At 52.4% G+C, this 23,606-nt stretch overlaps 1 protein-coding gene across 3 annotated transcripts in view; it reads right to left on the bottom strand.

Moving 5' to 3' along the window:
• The window catches only part of Tnxb (tenascin XB), a 71,233-nt gene that overhangs the window by 9,674 nt on the left and 37,953 nt on the right, over positions 1-23,606 (bottom strand). Inside the window, exons 13-25 of one of the 3 annotated variants that reach the window (XM_017795184.2) lie at positions 22,340-22,645; positions 20,078-20,383; positions 18,676-18,966; positions 18,175-18,483; positions 16,884-17,198; positions 16,463-16,786; positions 15,752-16,075; positions 13,692-13,988; positions 13,002-13,325; positions 7,586-7,912; positions 6,705-7,028; positions 2,320-2,646; positions 1,593-1,916 (exon numbers count right to left, since the gene is read on the bottom strand). The exons of 1 other annotated variant lie outside the window; for it this stretch is intronic. In XM_017795184.2, the coding sequence (XP_017650673.1) occupies positions 1,593-1,916; positions 2,320-2,646; positions 6,705-7,028; positions 7,586-7,912; positions 13,002-13,325; positions 13,692-13,988; positions 15,752-16,075; positions 16,463-16,786; positions 16,884-17,198; positions 18,175-18,483; positions 18,676-18,966; positions 20,078-20,383; positions 22,340-22,645 (4,098 nt within the window). Of the gene's footprint in view, positions 1-1,592; positions 1,917-2,319; positions 2,647-6,704; positions 7,029-7,585; positions 7,913-13,001; positions 13,326-13,691; positions 13,989-15,751; positions 16,076-16,462; positions 16,787-16,883; positions 17,199-18,174; positions 18,484-18,675; positions 18,967-20,077; positions 20,384-22,339; positions 22,646-23,606 lie in introns of those variants that run through there. One more of the 3 variants, XM_029557872.1, reaches the window with a different exon arrangement.

Genomic DNA, 23,606 nt, shown 5'->3' with positions numbered 1-23,606 from the left:
GATGACCACCACCTGGTGGATGGAATCCAGGCTTTTTGAACTGCCCACCTCTGCACCTACATCTCAAGACCATCCTGCACCTCAGATGACATTACACAAAATCCTCTCGGTTCCTTGTGGGTCCTGCTGATTCTAGCTTCCTGGTCTTTGTATGAGTTGAGACAATGGAGTGACACACTTCTTCTAAACCTGTCACCAAGCCAATGCTTGTTGGAGCTCTCAGCAGTCTGGGCTCCCACGAGCAGGCTGGCTTAGGTGTCCCTGTGGGTCTTGTTCTGGCCCCCTGGCTGTATGTTTTGCTGCACTTGGACTGGTCCTCTGTGAGTCCCGTGAAAAGGTACTTGCGTGTGTCCTTTCAAAGCTCCACCCTGACAGAGGCCAGTAGCCCTGACCCCTGTGGTCTGGTTGGCTCTCTCAGCTCACAGCTGACCCAGCACAGCTCAGGTTTGTGTAGTTATGTTGAACATAGATCATGTCACAGAGCATGGACATCAGACCACAATGGCCAACTTAGAATCCTATGTCCATACAAACCCATGTGAGCACTTGCTACAAAATGACCAAACATCCCTCATCTAGATCATTGGAGTGTTGGCTATCTCTTTTTTTAAAAAGCATGGCTTTGGGGCTGGAGAGATTGCTAAGTGGTTAGAGCACTGGCTGCTCTTGCAGAGGACTCAAGTTCAGTTCCCAGCACCCACACCACAATTAAGAGCTGTCCATAACTCCAGTTCCAGGAGATCTGATGCCCTCTTCTGGCTTCTCTGGACACTGCGTGCACATGGTGCACTTACATACATGCAGGCAAAACACTCATACATATAAAATAAAAACAAAATAATAAAACAAATTTTAAAAGGTTGTTTAAACACGATGGCTTTGTTCTCCCTCTAGGCACCTTCCCTCAGATGGAACTCAGTTATAACAACTGATGGACTATCTCCTGCCAGCATCCGTTAGAACCGAACCCCACCTGCTAACCCTCCTGAAAGCCAGATAACTCAGGCTCAGATCCTGAGCAGTTTATCTCCAAACCTCCCAGGTCACCCATAGCCCTGCTCTCCCAGGAGGATCAATTCACAGTTTATTCTAGGTGAGTTGCTGGACGGGTCTTGCTAGAGACAAGTGGCACTCAGTTCACAGGCCCAGATCCAGATTCTTTGTGGAATGAACAAATTGGTTCACTAGAATAAAAGTCTAAAATTGAAAAAAACAAACAAGTGAGTTTACAGTGCACAACAAAAGCGTACACGCCTAGCCCCTTCTATCCCATCGTCAGCCAGAGACACTATGAAAATGGAGCCTCTGATGGACTGGATGGCAGCACTAGCTCTGGAACGAATTCCAAGAGAGGGCCTGACCCCTGTGCTGTGTGGCTTTGCTGCTCTAGGGCTGACAGTGTGGCAGCAGCTGGCTTCCTGGGATCCTTTTAGAAGTGCAGAGTATTGTGCTTTGGACATGCTACTGGGTCTGAGTCCAATTTGTGGAGGCGTTCAGGCAGCCTTGGTATCAAACACATGTCCACGAAGACAGTACATAAAGGAACCATTCCTTGAGGTGTTCCCACCCAGATCCATCTGACATTCACTCACCGGTCACGCCCACAGTGGACACGGGGCCCACACGCTGCCCCTCACGGAGCCCGTACAGGTTCATCTTGTACTTCCTTCCAGGCTCCAGGTCCCTCACCGTGGCCTCCCTCTCCTGGCCCCCGACACGCACCACCTGGGGCCGCCCGTCCCTGTCTTTGTACTGGACAGTGAAGGAGTCAAACTGGCCCTGGGGGACAGTCCAGGAGAGGCTCAGGGAGTCTGGGGAGGATCCTGTCACCGTCAGCTCTCCCAGAAGCAGTTCCTCAGGGGGCTCCGGGGCCTCCGTGCTGGGCTCTGTGGGGCTGGGGGTCTCTTCCTCTGCAGCTGAGAAGGGGACACAGAAGGTGAGGCAGGGTCCCAGCAGATGGCCTTGGGGGTTGGGGAGAAGCCATAGCTACCAAGGGGTTCTGCTGTCAGTTCAGAGATGACCACATTAGGGTCTGGTGGTCCTGGTCAGCTGTCAACTGACCAATACGTCCAGGCTCCTAGATCAGTTAAGGGGACCTGGAAAGCCACCTACATAGCAGAGACCTCTGGACCCCTCCCATCCTCACCTCCCACCCAGGGGAGATAGGCCAGTCCCAGGGGAATGCATATGGGCCATAGCACAGTCATAGCAGGCTTAGGGGTACTGACCAGTCCCAGGCCTCCAGTCCCTCCTCATTGTCACCAGAGCTGAGAGTCACTTTCCAGTGGGTCCCACCTGGAGTGGCCTTAGTCCACTCACCTGTCACCCCGACAGCAGACACGGGGCCCACACGCTGACCTCTGTGGAAGCCATACAGGTTCATCTTGTACTTGTGGTCTGGTTCCAGACCAGAGATGGTGACCTGGTCCTCATGCCCTGGTACCCGCAACACCTTGAGCTGTCCATCCCCATTCTTGTACTGCACCAAGAAGTGGTCAAACTGTCCCTCAGGAACCATCCAGGACAGGCTCAAGGAGTCAGGGGTGGCCTCTGTCACAGTCATCTCTCCCAAGCGGGGCTTCTCTGCAGGGGGCTCAGGGGTCGTGGTGGGCACCACCTGAGTGGTCACAACTTCATCCAATGGGTCTAGAGACATAAACAGAGGGACAAGTGAGGTCTCCTCTGTCCTCAGCTCACATATAAAGGATCCCTGAGGGGCAGAGTGATGGTGGGCACAGCTCCACACACCTCCTTTCTGTTCCTTCTACGTCCCTGTTCCTAGGTCCCCACCCTCATCTGCCCTCATCTCCCTCCATCTGTTAGCAGTCATGTGACTTCTCCCTGTCCCCCAGCACCAGCCTGTGCAGAGCAGGCCCCACAGGAGCAATGCCCGAGGCCTGCCTGAGATGGCACCCCTCACTGTCTCCTTCATTGGGTTTATAGCTTTGCTCCAAACAGACTCAGAGCCCCCTCCCCACACCAGAAACTTGACCCTCCTCATCCCAGCCGCCATCACTCCAAGTGAGTTGTTGAAGGGCTCGGCTGGGGACAAGTAGCCCTCAGCTCCCAGATCAAGCAGGTCATAGGATTCCTAGTGGCACGAACAAATTGATGTCATAGAATAAAAGTCTAAAGTTGAAAAAAAATGGAGGGGGCTTACAGGTAAGAAGTGAGAATTCTAGCACCTTCCCTGGTCCCTCATGAGCTAGAGACACCCTGCAAAGATGGAGGGAGCCTCTGGGAGAATCAGAGGCTGGCACCAGCTCTGGAACCAATTTTAAGAGAGGGCCTGACCCCTGTTCTGTGGGGCTTTGCTGCTCAAGGGCTGACCGCGTGGCAGCATTTGGCTTCCTGGGGTCCTGTTAGAGATGTAGAAGGCGAGGCTCTGGACACCCTGCTGGGTCTGATTTGTGGGAGTCGGTGGGTAGCAGTTTCTTCAGCATTGAAGTGCTCCCTCCCACAAGGAGGCTCAGGCGGGAAGGCCCATGCTGGCTAAGGTACACCTAGCCTCCCAACTGCTTGAATTGGGAAAGACTTTAAACCTGAGGCATTGAAAGAGCCTCTGACAGCCTGGCTGGTGAGGCTGTAAAACAAAGAGGCAGATGGGATTAATCCAAGTGTGATGGAAATGGAGAAACTGAGTATTATAATTGCTCATCCCTCCTTGAGACAAAGGTTTCATAACCTCAGGCAGAACCAAAATCAGTCCCTGATGGACTGGCTCATCTGAGCCATCAGGGACACTTGGTTCCCATAAATATAGAGACTGAAAGAGAGTAGAGGGAAGAAGTTGTCACTGAAAGGACTGGGCATGAGAGAGGCGATGTTTGAGGCCCGGTCTCAGGATGGCTACCCTGAGGCTCATGGGATGTGGCCTTTATGAGGCAGAAGCAGCTCTGAAAGATCAGAATGACTCTGAACCAAATTTAAATTGGCTTTATACAACGCAAAAGCAATCAAGAAGGAATGAGAGAATGGCAAAGCAGGTAGAGGGTCTGTTCTGATCGCTCAAAGCAAAGGTGGCAAGATTTGTGTCCAGAAAATTCCTAGGTTTAAAAAAGAAGAACAGGAGCCAGGCATGGTGGTGCACACCTTTAATCCCAGCACTTGGGAGGCAGAGGCGGGCGGATCTCTGTGAGTTCAAGGCCAGCCTGGTTTACAGGGAGACCCTGTCTCAAAGAGACCAAAAAAAAAAAAAAAAAAAAAAAGGAAAAAAAGAAGAACAGGGGTTGGACAGATGGCTCAGCACAGGACCTGGGTTTGGTTCCCAGCACCAACATGGCAGCTAACAACTGTCTGTAACTCCAGTTCTAGGGGATTCAATGCCCTCTTCTGTCCTCCATGGGCATTGTGTGCCATGGGTGTACTTACAACCATGTAGGCAATACATTCATACACATAAAATAAAAAGTGAGTTTCTAGTAGTCCAAGAATTATTCACAGAAGACATAAATGATAAAACAATGAAGATTAAACAAAAGACTGAATTTAAGCCAGGCACGGTGGTGCATGCCTTTAATCCCAGCATGCAAGAGGCAGAGGCAGGTAGATCTCTGTGAGATCAAGGCCAGCCTGGTCTACATAGAGTTCTAGGCCAGCTGTGGCTACACAGGGAGACCATGTCTCAAAAAAAGATTAAACTTGACCTAGGGATAAGCAATTATTCCCCTGCCAGAGTGTTCAGTGCATGTTTCTCCTTTGCAAGAAAGTATACTAGAGATAGAAACTGCTTGCTTAGTTTCAACAGCCAGATGTGGCTGATGGAAAGGCAAATACCAGAGCCTGTCAGATTTGGGGATCCAGTTCTAAAGGCAGGAATGGCAGGCTAGACAGCAGCCACAGGCCGGAGCCAGGCCAAGAAATGTAATCCACTCCAAGGCCGTGAGGAGTGAAGACACACATCACAGTCTTGTAACAGCCTCCTCTTGTAAGGACGAGGAGGCTGGTGGTTCCTGGAAATGCCAATGTCTGTGGAAGGGGGATAGGACAACGTATCTGTGACACTGTACTCCATGTTGCTCTTTTGATGAAATAACTGATAAAAATGACGAGATCTTTCTGTATTGTGTTTAACTTTGCTCCTGTGTCTTTATTAGCATTCCCTTAGCTGCTGGATTCCTGAGACCAATTTGCATTCACTTAGAATGGTCAGCGGTGGGTTTCAGAGTGTCCCCCAAGGTTACCTTCACAGTCCTACTATTTGGCATGAGATGGTGACCTGGGCCTGTGCCTTGTTATCCTGCCCACCCTCTACTAAAAGCTTCATTACATAGATGACACAATGCCAATCTCTGAGTGCTTCACATATCTGTACAATCATCTGGAAGGTCAGTAAAGACAGCAGTTAAGAAACTTAAAGGAAGGCACCCTACGTGAATGAGGAAGAGGCACTTGCAGAAGTCAAAGGTTGGTGAATGAAAATCCCAATATAAGAAGTGATCTGCCTTCCCATGAGTTATTGGCCAAGGAGGCCCCTGGGACCCCACAAACCACAGAGTCTACTGGAAATGCTATGGGTTGTATGACAAAACAGAATAGGAAATTCCCTGTTGCTGAAGACACTGCATGCTGTAAAACAAGGAGGAATCAGGTTGAGACTGAAGTGGAGGATCTCTCCTTGCTGAAGGCTTTTATATTACTGACAGGCTCTGTGAAGTTTGTTGGGGGAGAATTATCACCCATAGTCCTGCTTGGCTGTGGAACCTGAATGCTCCAGTACTGGCAAGCCAGGCAAGATGAGCCCAGTGGTTCAAGAGTGGTACAACTGTTATGGGTCCAACCAACTGCTTTCCAGTTAGAATTAAGACCTGTTCTGCAGGAGGGAACTCACTTTTGGTACATGACAAAGCCTGTGGCTGGGGAGGAAACTGCTTTTGTTTTATCAAATGAATATCATGTGCCTATCAAATTGCCTTTGAAACATTTATGTCTACTGCTGCTATCAACATCAATCACTCACAGAAACTTCTTTCTTGCAATTGGAGGTATACTGCAGAGACTGGTCAAATTCCTGAGACTAAGTGACGGTTGCTGCATTATACTTTCCCAGTAGTCAGCCGTAGGTGGACAAAAATAATCAAATATATAATCCCCTGTGTCCAGGGCTCAGGGAACAGCACAGAAAAGGGAACCCAAAAGGTAAGAGCTGGAGAAAGTGATGGAACAGGGTAGCTGTGTCCTCGGAACTAAAAGTGTTCCCTCTTGGAGGGAAGCTCATTAAAGCTCGGGAAGAAAATGAAACTTACAGACCTCAGGGAGTAGACAAAACTCACAAGTCTCAGAAAGCTCCTGCAAGGGGTAAGATTCACAAAGTCCTTCCCCAACATTACATAAGCAGAAGCAATTGTTGACAGTTACAGAGGACGCTCCAAAGATGCGGCTTTTTGAGTTCTTCCCCGTGCTGAGGCGGGGTTTTGGATGATGCGGCCACCTTTGAGCCCCCCACATTCCTGTAAGCAACTCTTCACGGTGCGCTTCTAAGTAAGCCCAATAAACTGCTGGCTCGATAAGCTAGATTTGTGGAATGGGTTCTTGGGTTGTCAGTGCCCTCTCCAGGGTGAGCAGAAGGTAGTTCACGTCTCCCCAGGAAAAACAACTCAACAGAAGAGTTCACATGGCCCTGCTTCCGAGAACAAGTGTTACCAGAGATGATGTAAAAAGGAAGGACAGGTCTCCTCACACAGACCCATCTGACAGGCACTCACCGGTCACGCCCATGGTGGACACGGGGCCCACACGCTGCCCCTTGCGGAGCCCGTACAGGTTCATCTTGTACTTCCTTCCAGGCTCCAGGTCCCTCACCGTGGCCTCCCTCTCCTGGCCCCCAACACGCACCACCTGGGGCCGCCCGTCCCTGTCCTTGTACTGGACAGTGAAGGAGTCAAACTGGCCCTGGGGGACGGTCCAGGAGAGACTCAGGGAGTCTGGGGAGGATCCTGTCACCGTCAGCTCTCCCAGGAGTGGTTCCTCAGGGGGCTCCGGGGCCTCCGTGCTGGGCTCTGTGGGGCTGGGGGTCTCTTCCTCTGCAGCTGAGAAGGGGACACAGAAGGTGAGGCAGGGTCCCAGCAGATGTCCTTGGGGGCTGGGGAGGAGGGAGAAGCCATGGCCACCAAGGGATCCTAAGGTCAGTTCACAGTGGACCAGCTGACAGCTGACCAACATGCCTCCTCAGGGGGCTCCGGGGCCTCCGTGCTGGGCTCTGTGGGGCTGGGGGTCTCTTCCTCTGCAGCTGAGAAGGGGACACAGAAGGTGAGGCAGGGTCCCAGCAGATGTCCTTGGGGGCTGGGGAGGAGGGAGAAGCCATGGCCACCAAGGGATCCTAAGGTCAGTTCACAGTGGACCAGCTGACAGCTGACCAACATGCCTAATTTTCCAGGTTGGGTGAAATGATCTGGACAGCCACCAGCACAGCAAAGGCCTCATGACCATTACTGCCCAATGGAGAGAGCCAGCTCTGGGGAAGGCATACAGCCATAGCCTCAGCCACAGCAAGCTTGGGGCACTGACCAATCCCCAGTCACCAGCCCCCACTCACTAGTCATCACAGTGTTAGAGGGTCTACCTCCTGTCTCCACAGTCCACTCACCCGTCACCCCGACAGCAGACACAGGGCCCACACGCTGACCTCTGTGGAAGCCATACAGGTTCATCTTGTACTTGTGGTCTGGTTCCAGACCAGAGATGGTAACCTGGTCCTCATGCCCTGGTACCCGCAACACCTTGAGCTGTCCATCCCCATTCTTGTACTGCACCAAGAAGTGGTCAAACTGTCCCTCAGGAACCATCCAGGACAGGCTCAAGGAGTCAGGGGTGGCCTCTGTCACAGTCATCTCTCCCAAGCGGGGCTTCTCTGCAGGGGGCTCAGGGGTCGTGGTGGGCACCACCTGAGTGGTCACAACTTCATCCAATGGGTCTAGAGACATAAACAGAGGGACAAGTGAGGTCTCCTCTGTCCTCAGCTCACATATAAAGGATCCCTGAGGGGCAGAGTGATGGTGGGCACAGCTCCACACACCTCCTTTCTGTTCCTTCTACGTCCCTGTTCCTAGGTCCCCACCCTCATCTGCCCTCATCTCCCTCCATCTGTTAGCAGTCATGTGACTTCTCCCTGTCCCCCAGCACCAGCCTGTTCAGAGCAGGCCCCACAGGAGCAATGCCCGAGGCCTGCCTATGATGGCTCCCCATCATCTCCTGCCATCTGTTAGCAGTCATGTGACTTCTCCCTGTCCCCCAGCACCAGCCTGTTCAGAGCAGGCCCCACAGGAGCAATGCCCGAGGCCTGCCTATGATGGCTCCCCGTTATCTCCTTCCTCACTGGGCTTAGGTCTTTGTCCCCAAACAGGAACTCTCCTTCCCAGGTCAGAAAGTGGCCCTGGCCTGTCCCTGCTGTCATCCAACTCAGTGTCTCAGACTTTTGTTGAGTTCCTCCTGGTGGCCTCACACACTAACCCAGGACCCTGCGGAGGGCCACCATCTCCTCTCACTCAGCTCCCTTCCTCCCGCCCTCGTTTCACATGGTGGCCCAAGCTTTGCACACACACATCCTCCAATGCCAGATGTCAGCATTCAGTACAGGGCTGGGTAACCGTCACTCTCATCTCCTTGACTCTGGGGGGTGGTCATTAAAAGGTAACCGTTAAAGGGTTCCTGAGCTGTCTGCACATCTCAAGACCATCTTGCACCTCAGAGACAGCACAAACCCTTTGGGTTCCTCGTGGATCACGCTCTTTCTAAGGCCTAGCTTAAGCCGGTTGGACCTCGGACCTCAGTGGTCCCCTGGGTACCTGTGGGCAGGCTGACTTAGGTGTCCCTGCCAGGTCCTGCTTTGTCCCAGCTCATCCTGTGAACCTCATTACTTAGGAACATGTCAGTCTTTCTAGCTCAAGCACCCCGCCCCCAACCTATTGGATCTAGCCTATGCCTGGCTCCTGGCTCCTATATCTGTTGGTATATTGGAGTCATAGGTCAGATAACACCCTAACCATGAGGTAGGGGTATACAGTTAAGACTCCATACTCCAGCACCTCCTTCGTGGTTTCCATAGCAACTGAGCCTCTGTGAAGACTCAGGGAGGCAGCAGAATACCAGCCTGCGTATCCCCAGAGAGCTCCCGATATCTTTGCTGTGAAGAGCTTTGCTCCTCAAGGCTGAGCCTCGTCAGGATTTCGTATCCCTCACAGGCCTATCTGTTAAATGAGTTGTCTCTAGGGTGGTGCTAGTGGGAGCGAGACGAGCTCTTATAAAGTGTGACCCGAGCCACTGGAGGTGTGCCCTTGAAGGGGACAGTAGGACTCGACCCTTCCTTTTTGCTTCTGAATGTGAGTTGAGTGGTATTTCTCCACGAGTTCTGTTTTGAGTGCTGTCTCACAACAGGCTGTGAAGGAACAGGGTCAACCTGGAACTGAGCCAAAACAAACCTTTTCTCTCTATCATCTCTGATGCTTATTATAGTGAAAAGCTCACACAGGACCTTGTCTGGAATGTGGAGTGTCAGGCACTGCTGGTTACGACCCTGCTCCGTGGTGAGACCCCAGGCATGTGGAAGTGCTAAGGTGCCATGGTTAAGAACAGGGCTTCTGCGAAGATGGTAAAGTGGGACCAATCCTGGGCCCAGCCTCGCTCCCAGTCACTCATCAGACATACCCATGATGGACACAGGGCAGGCAACCCCCTGCCTATAGAGGTACATTCTGCACTTGTCCCCAGCTCCAGGTCCCTCATGGTCCCTCTCCTGGCCCTCAACATGCACCACCCAGGGTTTTCTGTCCCTGTCTTTGCAGATGGTAGAGCAAAGCAGCCCTGGGGGATGGTCCAGGAGAGGCTCTGAGACTCTAGGAGGAAACTTTCACTATCTGATTACCCAAGCATCACTCCTCTGGGTGCCCCAAGGGCTCTGCACTGGGCTTTGTGGGGCTAGGGGTCTTCATAGTATCCTGAGAGATGAATCCCAGGTGTTAACAGTGACCACCTTTACTGATGCTGTCAATAGGTATAGTAGAGACATCCAAGTAGATCCGCTCTTGCAGCAGAAGGCTCCCCCAGGGTTCAAGTGGCCTCTGAAACTGGCCATCCAGTCACTGGAGGCTAGAGAGGGTTGAACCAGCCCCACTATCCAGTCTGCTAGTTGGACTGCCATCAGACACCTTCAGAAGGCGAGTGGGTCATGTGGATCAGGAGCCAAAAGAGTGTTCATTTCCTTTGACCCAATAATCCCATTTCTGGGCATCTATCCTAAGAAAATTATTAAAAGCAGGAAAAGGTTACAGCATGGAAGAATTCATAATGCGATTATTCATGAGAGCAAAATGTGTCAGGAACCCAAGTGACCTGTAACAGATGATTAGTTTTGCTACAGGGCTTTCAACAGAGAGCATCAAATAACCATTAAAAGGATGACTCATGCAAATTGTATAGTCATAAGGTAAATGGTGCCATGCATGCAGCACTTCAAAAAGTAAGAACCAAGCTCCCGCGCTCTGCATGCAGCTGTAAAGCAGGCGAGAAAGATGCAGGCGGCGAGAGTGTCCACCCACACTGTTGGTTTGGACCTTTGTTTGGGGTGGGTTTTTTGTTTGTTTGTTGTCCTTGGCACTGGGGATTGAATCCTGGTCACCTGGACTTGCTCTGTTAACTAATGGTGGTTATTGGGTTAAAAACTGGACTGAGGGGCTGGAGAGATGGCTCAGCAGTTAAGAACATTGGTTGTTCTTGCAGAAGATCTGGGTTCGAATCCCAGCACCCACATGGCAGCTAACAACTGTCTGTAACTCCAGTCCCAAGGGATCGGAAGCCCTCTTCTGTCCTCCGCGGGCATTGTATGACACGGGTGCACTTACCTACATGCAGGCAATACACACATACACATAAAATAAAAATAATAAAATAAAAAAAAGAAAGAAATTCCAGACTCAACATTAATAAGTGAGTGAGGGATGGTAGGCAGTGATACAGATGGGACAAGAGGTTAGGGACATGGGGTAGGTGACGTGGGGGCAGGGGACACGGGCAGGGAACATGGGGCAGGGGACATGAGGGGCAAAGGACATGGGGGTCAGGGGACACAGGGGCAGGGGACATGCTGCCTTCTCTACTTGGTGTAAGCTGAGCACTGCCAAGACTGGGCAGGAGACAAGGAACAGGACCCTGAACAGTGGTGAGGAATAGCAGCTTGCCCAGGCTTAGAATTCTCCTGTGGCTTCCTATTCTTCCCCGTCCCCACAACCCAGCTGTGTGCTGACCATGTGCATAGAAATAGGCCTGTGGAGTAGGGAGCCCACATGAGCATGCGCTACTTGGATGGACACTAGGACACGAGAGGCTCGAGCTGGCAGAGATCTGCCCTCCACACAGTGACTCTAAGAGGGCAAGTCTGTCCACTTCTGGGGGGCTCTTGAGAAGCACTGGGAAGCAGAGGTAAGACTGGCTGTGTGACTAACACCCGTGGGCACCTGTGTGCAACTGTGGTGTGCTCCCTGGCTTCTTAGGGACTAGCAAATTTAACTTTCTCCTAATTAGAAATGAACTAAGTTGCCAAAGTGACAGGGAGGACAGATGGAGCACAAAAAGGGGGGGGGCATGTATTTTTCTGTTTTCCTGTGATTATAAACGGAACACTTGGAGAGAAAAAACGAAATGCTTGCCATTTTGGAAAATTTGCACAATGTAGAACAGACTAAAATTGAAAAAAAAACCCCACCAATGTGCAGAACACTGCATTCTGCTCACAAAGCATACCACCGTGGGCGCTGTGGGATGTGCGTCTTCCTGCCTGCCCCCCTACCCCACCATGCCAGTTATTGCCAAATGGTTGTGATTAGCACCCTCATGAAAATCTGTGGGCTGTGCTTTTTCTTTTTCCTCTTCTTTTTCTAGTTATTTTATTTATTTATTTTTTGAGGGAGGAAACCCTATTCTGGCTCAGAAGTGCTAGCCCATTGTGGTCAGAAGGGTGTGGTGGAACAGAGTGGTTCACATCACGGCAGCCAGGAAGCAGAGAAAAAGAATCCAGAAAGGGGCCGGGGCAAGATATAGGTTCAAGGAAATGTTCTCAGAGACTGACTTCCTCCAGCAAGCCCAGGTCCCACCTCTTACCACTGCTCAACAATGCTACCACACCGTGAGTCCACCAGAAATTCAAGTATTGGCTTGTATGTGTGCATGCATGTGCACATGTGTACACACATGTGCATGCATGTGTATGCATGTGTGAGGCTTGCTTCTCAGGCACAGACCATCTTTTTTTTGAGACACGGTCTCTCCCGGGCTACCAATTTGGCTAGGCTGGCTGGCCAGTGAGCCTTGGGGACCTTCCTGTCTGTCTCCCCAGCCCTGGGATGTCAAGCTTGTGCCTTTTATGTGAGTTGTGGGAATCAAACTTGGGTCCTCTTGCTTTTGTGGCAAGCACTTTAACTCAGTGTCCAGCTCCATTTGTTTGGTTATTGAGATAGGATCTCACTGTGAAGCCCTGATTGGCCTGGAACTTGCTGTGTAGACCTGGTTGGCCTAAAAAACACAGAGATTTGCCTGCCTCTGCCTCCCAAGTACTGGGACTAAAAGTGGGCATCACTTAGCTTGGGTCTGTGTTTTCCAATGGAACATTATGAGGTTGCACCGTGTTAAACCATTTTCTGTTGCTGCATGTCAGCTAACCTTATAGGCAGCTCAGAGTCGCCCTGGCTAGTCTGACATTGGATTGTTCCATCTGTGTGTGAGTGTGAATGTGGTCATAACAAAGAATGCTACAGATGGAAAAGTCCTGCTAAGTTGGCTTGCTCTGTGTGTGACATAGTTCACCTTTGGAAGTGGATGGTGGCTGACTGTCAGAGGACGGTCACAACGGAGTGAGACAGAGGCCTCAGGTGGACAGAGGCCAAGGTCTGTGCAGGGAGGATGAAGGAGGGAATCGAGGCTTAGCCTCTTGGGGTTGGGAGGGACAAAGAAGGTGACTGCATATGCCCACCTGAGGAAGGAGACAAACCCCTGAAGCCAGAGACTACACTCACCGGTCACGCCCACGGTGGACACGGGGCCCACACGCTGCCCCTCGCGGAGCCCGTACAGGTTCATCTTATACTTCCTTCCAGGCTCCAGGTCCCTCACCGTGGCCTCCCTCTCCTGGCCCCCGACACGCACCACCTGGGGCCGCCCATCCCTGTCCTTGTACTGGACAGTGAAGGAGTCAAACTGGCCCTGGGGGACGGTCCAGGAGAGGCTCAGGGAGTCTGGGGAGGATCCTGTCACTGTCAGCTCTCCCAGGAGCGGTTCTTCAGGGGGCTCCGGGGCCTCCGTGCTGGGCTCTGTGGGGCTGGGGGTCTCTTCCTCTGCAGCTGAGAAGGGGACACAGAAGGTGAGGCAGGGACCCAGCAGATGTCCTTGGGGGTTGGGGAGGATCCATGGCTACCAAGGGATCCTGAGGTCAGTTCACAGAAGACTTCCTTGGGATCTGGTGACCAATGGCTGACCAACACGCCCAAGTTCCTAGGTCAGTTGAGGGGACCTGGACACCCACCAGCACAGCAAAGTCCTCTATGGCTCTGTTGTCCAGAGAGACAGGCCAGTTCTAGGGGAAGGTATGTAGGCCACAGCCTTAAGTATGACTAGCTTGTGGTACTGACCAGTCCAAAGGCCCTGGTCCTCAGTCAAGTCACCAAATAGCTGAGGGCCACCTCCCATGAGTTCTGTCATCCACTCACCCGTCACCCCGACAGCAGACACGGGGCCCATGCGCTGGCCACTGTGGATGCCGTACAGGTTCATCTTGTACTTGTGGTCTGGCTCCAGGCCCGGGATGGTGACCTGGTCCTCGTGTCCTGGCACCCGCACCACCTTTGGCTGCCCATCCCCATTCCTGTACTGCACCAGGAAGTGGTCAAACTGTCCTTCGGGGACTGTCCAGGCCAGGCTCAGGGAGTCAGGGGTGGCGTCTGTCACGGTGAGCTCCCCGAGTCGTGGCTTCAGAGGCGGGGTTTCCGTGGGCTCCTCTTCAGGGACTGGAAGAGATGGAAACAGAATCTTTCCTATTTCTGGAAGGGGCTCTGCAGTTGCAATTCTCTTGGGTATGTGTCAGAAGGCAGGCTGCATCTGGGCCTACCTATGCTCTGTTTGTGATCACTGAAACCTTTCTGTGGTCTCCTTGGGGACCTCAGACGTGCTGGGCCACCTTATATCTCAGGGTCTTTGCATGTTGCATACCCGCACTTCCTTTAAGGTTTTTTTTTTTTTTTTGACAGGGTCTCACATAACCCAGGTTGACCTTGAGTTGGAGCAATGCAGCCGAGGACAAGTTCCTGATCCTCCTGCCTCTGCCTCCCAAGGGCTAGGATTCTGTAATCCTAGGAGTGCATCACCATAGCCAGCTCAAACCAAGGCTTTTATTTTTGTCTTTTTTTGTTTTTCGGGGAGGGTGGGAGTGGGGGGGACAGGGTCTCCCTGTAGCCACAGCTGGGCTTTGAACGACTATGTAGAAGACCAGGCTGGCCTTGTTCTCACCGAGATCCACCTGCCTTTTGGCCTCCTAAATGCTGGGATTGACGGCATGGGCCACCACTCCTGGTTCCAAGGCTTTTTTATTTTTTATTTATTTTTTTGGTCTTTTTGTGACAGGGTCTCCCTGTAGCCACAGCTGGCCTGGAACTCACTATGTAGACCAGGCTGGCCTTGAACTCACAGAGATCTGTCTGCCTCTGCCTCCCGAGTGCTGGGATTAAAGGCGTGTGCCACCACGCCCGGCGCAAGGCTTTTTTTGAGGATGACACGAAGTTCCGAAATTAGACTGTGGTGGTAGCTGCATGATAAGTGAGTGAGGTATGTGGCTAAGTAGTACAACTAGTACACTTGAATTTTATGACACGCAAATTATATCAAAATGCAGTCAATAGGGGCTGGAGAGAATGCTTAGCGGTTAACCGCACTTGGGAGTCTTGAGACCACCACATTGGTTCCCAGCATCTACTTGGCAGCTCACAATTTGTAACTCTAGTTCCAGGGCCTCCACGGGCACAAGGCAGGCATGTGATACACTTACATACATGCAGGTAAAATATTCACACATAAAATAAAATGAATAAATCTTTTTAAAAAATAGAACCATTGAATTGGAGTTTTAGCCAACTGGGGTGTGGTGGGGGTATAGCCACTAATAAAATTTCCTTCAGGGGAGGTTGGGAGAAGGAAGGACACAGATGGGCCAGAGTCCAGCTTGGCCGCGCCACCATGAATACACAGACTTTATTATATGCATCCTTTGTGTGTGTGTCTTTGAAAAGTGCCCCCCCGCCCGCCTTTTCCTTTCTCTTTTTGAGACAGGGTCTCCCTGTAGCCCCAGCTGTCCTGGAACTCACTATGTAGACCAGGCTGGCCTCCATCTCACAAAGGTTCACCTGCCTCTGTCTCCTGAGTGTTGGGATTAAGGGCATGCACCACTACACCCAGCCCTGAAAATTTCTCAAATATTTGTATAAGGAATTAGTTGATATTTTATGGAATTTGCCCCAGTCCCACACAGAGTTCTTTCTAGAGCCTGTGGAAAAAGCATAACGCCAGAAATACACTTCAGAGGCCTCAGCACCCAGGGACCCCTCCAGGCCTGCCCTTATCTTGGATTGGCTTTCCTCACTCCAGATCCCATCTGAGCGGAGGCACTGGAGGGTGGGGATCGGTTAGAACCTGGGGGTTTTGGGGTCCTGAGTCTCTGTTATAAGGCACAGTGGAGGTTGGACTTCCTGAGAAGCAGAGGCCCTTTACTCGTACTCACCAGTCACACCCACGGTGGAAACGGGGCCCACACGCTGCCCCTCACGGAGCCCATACAGGTTCATCTTGTACTTCCTTCCAGGCTCCAGGTCCCTCACTGTGGCCTCCCTCTCCTGGCCCCCGACACGCACCACCTGGGGCCGCCCATCCCTGTCCTTGTACTGGACAGTGAAGGAGTCAAACTCGCCCTGGGGGACGGTCCAGGAGAGGCTCAGGGAGTCTGGGGAGGATCCTGTCACTGTCAGCTCTCCCAGGAGCGGTTCTTCAGGGGGCTCCGGGGCCTCCGTGCTGGGCTCTGTGGGGCTGGGGGTCTCTTCCTCTGCAGCTGAGAAGGGGACACAGAAGGTGAGGCAGGGACCCAGCAGATGTCCTTGGGGGTTGGGGAGAAGCCATGGCTACTGAGGGGTCCTGAGGTCAGTTCAGATAAGACTGCCTTGGGACCTGGTGACCCTGCTCGGCTGATGGCTTTTGAACAGGCTCAAGCTCCTGGGGTTGACTGATGAAATGTGGGCAGTCACGAGCATAGCCAAGGTCTCTATGGAGCCTCCTACCCATGGAGATAGGCCAGCCCCAAGGGAAGACTCCCAGACTGTACTTTTGGCCATAGCAGGTCTGAGGTACTGACCAGTCCTGGCCACCGATTCCTACTCAGTCACTGGACTGAGAATCACCTCCCAGTGGGTCCCACCCTGAAGCTCCTGCATCCACTCACCTGTCACCCCGACAGCAGACACGGGGCCCACACGCTGACCACTGTGGAAGCCATAGAGGTTCATCTTGTACTTGTGGTCTGGCTCCAGGCCAGAGATGGTGACCTGGTCTTCGTGCCCTGGTACCCGCAACGCCTTAGGCTGTCCATCCCCGTTCTTGTACTGGACCAGGAAATGGTCAAACTGTCCCTCTGGGACCGTCCAGGACAAGCTCAGGGAGTCAGAAGTGGTGTCCATTACTGTCAGCTCTCCCAGGAGGGGTTTGGGGGGAGGCTCCGGGGTCGTGGTAGGCGGTTCTGAGGGTTCATCCTCTTCCTCCCAGGGCACTGAACATGGAGAGGTGGTGACCATTAGGACTTGGCTGGCCTTTGAACCCTCCTGGCTGTTTGGAAGGTTAAGAGTGCAGGAGTTCCTCTCACTCACCTGTCAGGGCCTCAATTTGAGCAGGACCTACACGCTGTCCATCATGGAAACCATACAGGGTCACCAGGTATCTGTGGTCAGACTCCAGGCCAGTGAGCGTGATGTCACTGTGGTTGCCCCCTGTGCTGACCACTTGGAGTTGTCCATCTCTGTCTGTGTACTGGACCTCAAAGGAGTCAAATTCTCCCTCAGTCACCAGCCAGGAGAGATGCAAGCTGTGTGGCGTGGCCTCCTCCACTGTCAGCTCCCTGAGGCGGGGCACAACCGCAGGAGAAGTGGGGGCCTCCGTCCAAGCTTCAGGTTGCTCTTTAGGGGCTGGTTCAGAGAGACAGGTAGAGATGGGTGACTGGTCTGTTGCTGAACAGATACTTTGAAGAGGTGAAGGAGAGAGGGAGGAGGGAGGAGGGAGGGAGGGAGGGAGGTGAAGGTGGAGATCAGCAATAGGAGCATCAAGGACAAAGGCAGAGGGGCACGACACGCGACAGGTTGCACGACTGAAATGAGACAGAGGCGAAGCCAGGGCAGAAGTAGGCACTGGCTGCCAGGGCCCAGGAGCTGAGCACAGTGGGGACGTGTGACCTCCTGGCAGGAAGATGGCACCTTAAAGAGAACTTATGCCTCCCTTGGGCTATCAGACCACTGAGACAATGCAGGCCAAGAAACTGAAATTCCCCAGGGATCTCAAGCCGGGAGAAGGCTGAAGCCTGGTACCAGCCAGCGGGATGGGATGGGACAGGGGAGGCACTTGTCTTCCAGAAAGGGGTTTCGCACAATTCCAACAGCTTGTCAGACCACCATGCAGGAGAGACTGACACTGAGACAGCGATGGGCCCATGATGGGTGGGACCATGCCTTGACAGACTGCTTAGCTACACGTACCTCTGGCCCTCTGTTTAAATCTAAACTTCGTGCCAGGCCTCCAAAAATGGACTTGGCAGCTCACTGGACCTCTTTGTTCCTCTTCCCAGTGTGGCCACATTGAACAAATCTTTCTCTGCTTTTCACTATTATTTGTGTGTTGAATTGGCTTACTGAGGGTAGGGGGCTGAGCCTGGTTTGTAACGGCTGCCAGAGCCCTAAAAACTCAGGGGACACGGGGGTGACGGAGCTGTTTTGCACCTCCCTATTATGGTCATGGTTGCGTGACTTACACATTTGCCATTGCTCAGTACTGGATGTTAAGTTATGCTTCAGTGAAGCTGGTCCCTTCCGAAAAAGAAGGGTAATGGGAATGTTAGATGGGGACTGGGTAGGAAGGAGGCTCAGTGTGTTTGGGCCACCTCATACTCACCAGTCACAGCGATGACAGAGAGGGGACCCACTCGCTTGCTTTTGTACAGGCCGTAGAGCAGCAGCTTGTACCTTCGGGCAGGGTCTAGGCCCAAGATGCTGACCTCCCTACGGTTGCCCTCCACAGGCACCAGCTGGGACTGCCCATTTCTGTCTTTGTACTGGACTGTGAAGGAGTCAAATTGGCCCTCAGGGACGGTCCAGGAGAGGTCCACGGAGTCTTGGGTCACGCTGGTCACCTGCAGCTCCTCTCCCAGTCGCGGTTTCGGAGGATGCTTTAGTTCCGTGTGGTCCACTTCATTCATGGACTCTGAGATGGAGACACAGGCAAGAAATGACTGAGCTGCAGAAGGAAGGCTTGTGACATTAAAGGGCAGGTCAGAGAGGCCTGGAGACAGAACTGTGTGGACACTGTGGGTGGGGGTGGGTGCTACCACAGGCATGGCCTGCTGCCCTGGGTCTCGGAGCAGCAGGGCAGGGCCCTGCCAGGGGAGGTCCTCACCCGTGGCGCCATCTGCAGTGAGGGGGCGGAAACGCTTCTTGCCCAGGAGTCCATAGAGGAGGAATCTGTATTTGTGGCCTGCATCCAGGGGCATGATAACGGCTGAGCGCTCATGGCCCTCCACAGGCACCAGTTGGGTTTGCCCATCTCTGTCTTTGTACTGGACCACAAAAGAGTCAAAGTGGCCCTCAGGGACGGTCCAGGTCAAGCGCAGAGAATCCATGGTGGGATCTGTCACCCATAGCTCCCCAAGGCGGGGAGGAGCCACTGAGCTGGCGTCATGTCCGGTGGCTGATGGAGAGGAAAGTTTCTTGTGTTTATTTTTTCCTAAGTGATTCTCTGATCACCTCCCACTAGGTTTGGAAAAACCCAGAATGGCCCAAGTGGTCAATGTTTCCCCAGATATTTCCATCACCCTCCTGTCCTGTCCATCTCCATCTGGCCAGAGCCTCCTCCACTTGACCGTGTGGGGACAGGTCTTCTGTCCTGAGTCACTCCCGTCAAGGGACTTCCTAACTTCCCTCCTCATTTTGCCCTTCTTGTTGACCAGGCTCCTCTGATTTCCTAGAGGCTTCTCTCCACGGGGCACAGTTTACAGTGACCTTCGTCTCTGTTTCTTTCTACCCAGAAGTCCCTGAGTGACCTCACTGGCCCCTGGGGAATTGCTAGGGTGCAGAGACTGGGGGGGCGGGGCAAGCAGGATGCGATGGGGGTTGGTCTTGCCTAGCTTCCTGCTCCTTTCTCTGCACAGCAGCTAGATGCAGAACACTGACTCCGCAGAGCTCGGAGGGGGCCTGGGGCTGCCTGCACAATGTGTGTTGTGGGGGCTGGTGGAGGGGTGACATGGGGGAACTCTGACAGAGAAGGGAATCCCATGGCTGCCAAAGGAGCCATTAGGGCCTGGGAAGGGGCTGGCCTGCCGCCCTCCTGGACAGTAAAGCCACTGACGGCATTGTTATTGCAAGAGGCCTCTGGCAACGGGGAGCCCCTAGGGGCAGAGGAGGGCCTGGACCGAACCCTGCGAAAGGGCCCAGCTGGGTAGGACTCCTCTGGCTCCCAATTTCCAAGGCTCCAGGAGGGCTGAAGAAGAAGGAGAGCCTCTAGCAGGTGTAGATGGGAGGCCAGAGGGCTAGAAGCCTGGGCATTAATTGGAGGCAAAACCCTCAGGTTCTTCTTCCATGGGGGTGGGGGTGGGAGGTGCCCCCACGTCAGAGGAGGACAAACAAGGTGAGAGGAAATGCCAACAGGGTGAATAGAGGCAAGGACAGGCCCACCTCCCGGTCCATGCTTGCTGTGGGCTGGGACAGGCACGAAGAAGAGGAGGCCAGAAAAGAGTTCAAACAACTTGGGACAGGCTAAGGCCTCAGGCGGGGTCTCAACTTAGGCCTAGGGTAGCCCTCACCTGTCTTTGCCTCCACAGAGACTGGGATACGTCGTTTCCCATCCTGGATCCCGAAGAGCAGGAACTTGTATTTCCTATTGGCCTCCAGGCCTGGGACGGTCACCTCACGCTGGTCTGCTGCGGCCGGCACCACCTGGGGCTGCCCATCCCTGTCCTTGTACTGGACCACAAAGGAGTCGAATTCACCCTCAGGGACAGTCCACGAGAGGTCCACAGAGTCTGGGCTCACAGATGTCACTGTCAGTGCCCCCAGGTGTGGCTCCAGGGAGAACTTGGCAGTTGGTACTGGAGCTGGTGGGAGGGGGTCTAGGGAGAGAAGACAGAGCACAACTGAGATCCCTGAGGAGACACCTGGCTCTGCAGGTCTCGGGGGCTGGAGCTAAGGTGGGGAAGAGCTTCTTCTTTAGGGGCCTGTAATAGCCTGATCTTCCATGGTCACTATGGGATGCCATCACTGTGATGTCATCGCACTAGTGACTCTGTCACCACAGAAAGACCTGTTATCTCAGAAATGTCAAAACCTTGTTTGCATTCATTATCCCTTAGTAACAAGTTGGCAAAGAAGTCTAGGTATTGCCTCGTCCTAACTCAGCATGTTAAATGTCTTTACAATGGCATGCTGGTCTCTTAGTATCCACAAGACTGATTCTGTGACGCCCCAAATCCTAGAATGCTCAAGTCCTTTGCGTAAGATGGAAGTGTCTGCATCTTCCTGAGAAGTTTAGACTATCTTTAGGTTACTTACCTACGGCAATGTAAATGTTATAGCCGATAACTGTATTTGTTTTGGTTTTTGTTTGTTTTGTTTGTTTTGTCTCATTATGCAGTCCTGGCTGTTCTGGAACTCACTATGTAGATCAGCTTGCCTTAAACTCAGTAGACACTTGCCTGCTTCTGGCTCCTGAATGCTGGCATTAAAGATGTCCACCGCCATGCTCGGCAATATCTATGTTGTTTATGACAAGTAAAAAAGACCTGCACCTGTTCCATACAGACATGATGTGTGTGTGTGTGTGTGTGTGTGTGTGTGTATTCATGCAGTGCAGGTGCTTGTGCTTGGGTGTGTGTGCATGGAAGACTAGCGGGCACTGGTAGGTGTTGTTCCTCAGGAGCTGTCCCCTTGTTTATTCTAAGACAGGGTCTCAAGCCCCAAGAATCTTCCTATCTGCCTCCCTGGTGCAGGGATTACAAGTGAGCACCACCATGCCCAGCTTTTTACGTGTTCTTGGGATCTGAACCTGAGTCCTCATGCTTGCATAGCAAGCACTTTATCAACTGAGCCATCCCCCTTGCTTTGAGAAGGGACATTAAAAATATTGTTTTTTTCTGGGGCTGGCAAGATGGGGCCTGGTGAGATGGCTCAGAACGTAAAGGCACTTGCTGCCAAGACTGACAACCTGAGTTTGTGCCTCTGGACCACATGTAGAAGGGGAGGACTCCTGCAAGTTGTTTTCTAAACTTCACACATATGTGTACACACAAAAATAAACAAATTCAGGGCTCCATATATGGTCTCCAGTCACTTGGGAAACCTGCAGATCTGGAATGCTGACTATGTCAATATGATCAGCGTCCTTTGTAACATATGCATTTTATTTTCTAGATGTTAATAGATCTCTCTAGAGATCTCTCTAGATGCCCTGAGAGAGAATAGGGGTTTCACCAGATGCCTTGGCATACAAGTCATGACAAGTCAATGTCCAGGAGTCATGAGAGGGAGGGGAGCCAGGAGCTGAGGGAGGGCTGGCCTCCTTGAGGGCTGAAGTTGGATTGGATCAGAGGGAAACAGGACTCAGAGCGTCAGCCAGGCCGTCTGAGAAGCAGTTCAGAGATGGGTGTTGCTTAACCCCAATGAAGAAGGGCAGAAGCTAGAGACAGCTGCTGTGTCCAAGCCACAGCAGGGTTGTAAAGAGAAGGGAAGGAAACAGCTGGAAAGAGAGAGAGAGAGAGAGAGAGAGAGAGAGAGAGAGAGAGAGAGAGAGAAAGACTGAGGGAGATGATGGAGGCCAAATGGAAGGACAACATTCTGTCAGGGTCAGGGGTGGAGTTCAGATGAGGAAGCCACTGAGGGGGGAAAGTTCCAGCCCTGGGGAAGAGCCAAGCTAAGCTATCTGTGAGTCTGGGAAGGGACCTGTAGGGACACAGTCTGATGAGTGAGGGAAAAGCTGGGACAAGGGTCTTGAGGAAGAGCTGTGAGTCAGCAGGGACAGAGAGGAAGAGCTGTGAGTCAGCAGGGACAGAGACCGCCTGGCCCTCACTTACCTGTCATGGCTACCACAGAAAGGGGACCCACACGTTGTCTGCCATGTAGCCCATAGAAGTTCATCTTGTATTTTCTTGAAGGCTCCAGGTCAGGGATGGTGACCTCACGTTGGTCTGCAGCCACAGGCACCTCCTGGGGCTGCCCGTCCTTGTCCTTGTACTGAACCGTGAAGGAATCAAACTGTCCCTCAGGAACTGTCCAGGAGAGGCTCACAGAATTGGGGGTCACACCTGTCACTGTCAGCTCCTCCAGGCGTGGCTCCAGGCGGGGCTCAGTGGCTGGAGTGGTCTCTTCTGGTTGAGAGGCTGGGATAGAGAAGACAGGATTGTTTGAAAAGTGTCCCACAGGTGACGTGATAAAAAACTGTGTCAATCAACAACGTCTATCCACCAGTAAGAGTCAGCAAATGGGAGTCAGCAAGATGGCTCAGCAGATAAAGGTGCTTCCAAGTTAGCCTAAGGACCCAAGTTCAATCCCCAGAACCCAGAACCCATGTAAAGGTGGAACGAAAGGAAAAGTGGAAATCTGCATAGCTGTCTCTGACCTCCACACACGCACCATAACACAAATACTGACACATGCATCATATACAGAATAGTAATAATAAATGTTTTAATTCACCAAGTCCTTGCCAAGTGTCAATCTGGGCTTGCTGGCGGCGGGGGAGGTATGTCAACAGTCACCAGAGTGTCTGAAATTCATCTGTCAGTGAGTCCAAATCCATTCCTATCAGCCCTTGCCCTTATTTGGATACCTAGCTGGTGCCTCAACGTCAAAACCCAAACTAGGCTTCCAGGTGTCCTGGACCCCTGCACCTTGCAGTGTCCCGACTCTGATGAAATAACCAGCTGACTTTCCCAGCTACATGGGTGGAAATCCTTAGAGTCATCCTGTGTTCTTTCTGTCTTGAATGGCCCCATGGGTAAGTCTTGTGCACACATCCTTGGCCTCTGCTTCTCCTCCCCCACCATAGCCATCTCTACACCCAAACTGTCTCGTACTGGATGTTCACATGCATCACTTTTTCCTTTGCCCTTGTCTTCTTTGGTCTATTGGTTGGTCACGACAGGGGTCACATTGCCACGTTGCTCAAGGGCCTCTCTCCAGAGAAGGCTTCACAGACAGAAAAAAAATCATGTTCTTTTTGTTCGTTTGGGTCTTGTGTAGCCCAGGCTGCTCTTGAACTCACTATGTAGTCAAGTTCAAGAACTTGAACTCCTAATTTTTCTGTAATCCCAGGTGCTAGGGTTACAGGGATGTGCCATT

Source organism: Nannospalax galili, unplaced genomic scaffold (genome assembly GCF_000622305.1).
Source record: "Nannospalax galili isolate Female #2095 unplaced genomic scaffold, S.galili_v1.0 scaffold948, whole genome shotgun sequence".
In the NCBI taxonomy this organism is placed as follows: Eukaryota; Metazoa; Chordata; class Mammalia; order Rodentia; family Spalacidae; genus Nannospalax; species Nannospalax galili.
Note: the sequence above shows the minus strand (reverse complement) of the source record. Positions and strands in the feature narration are given on the sequence as shown.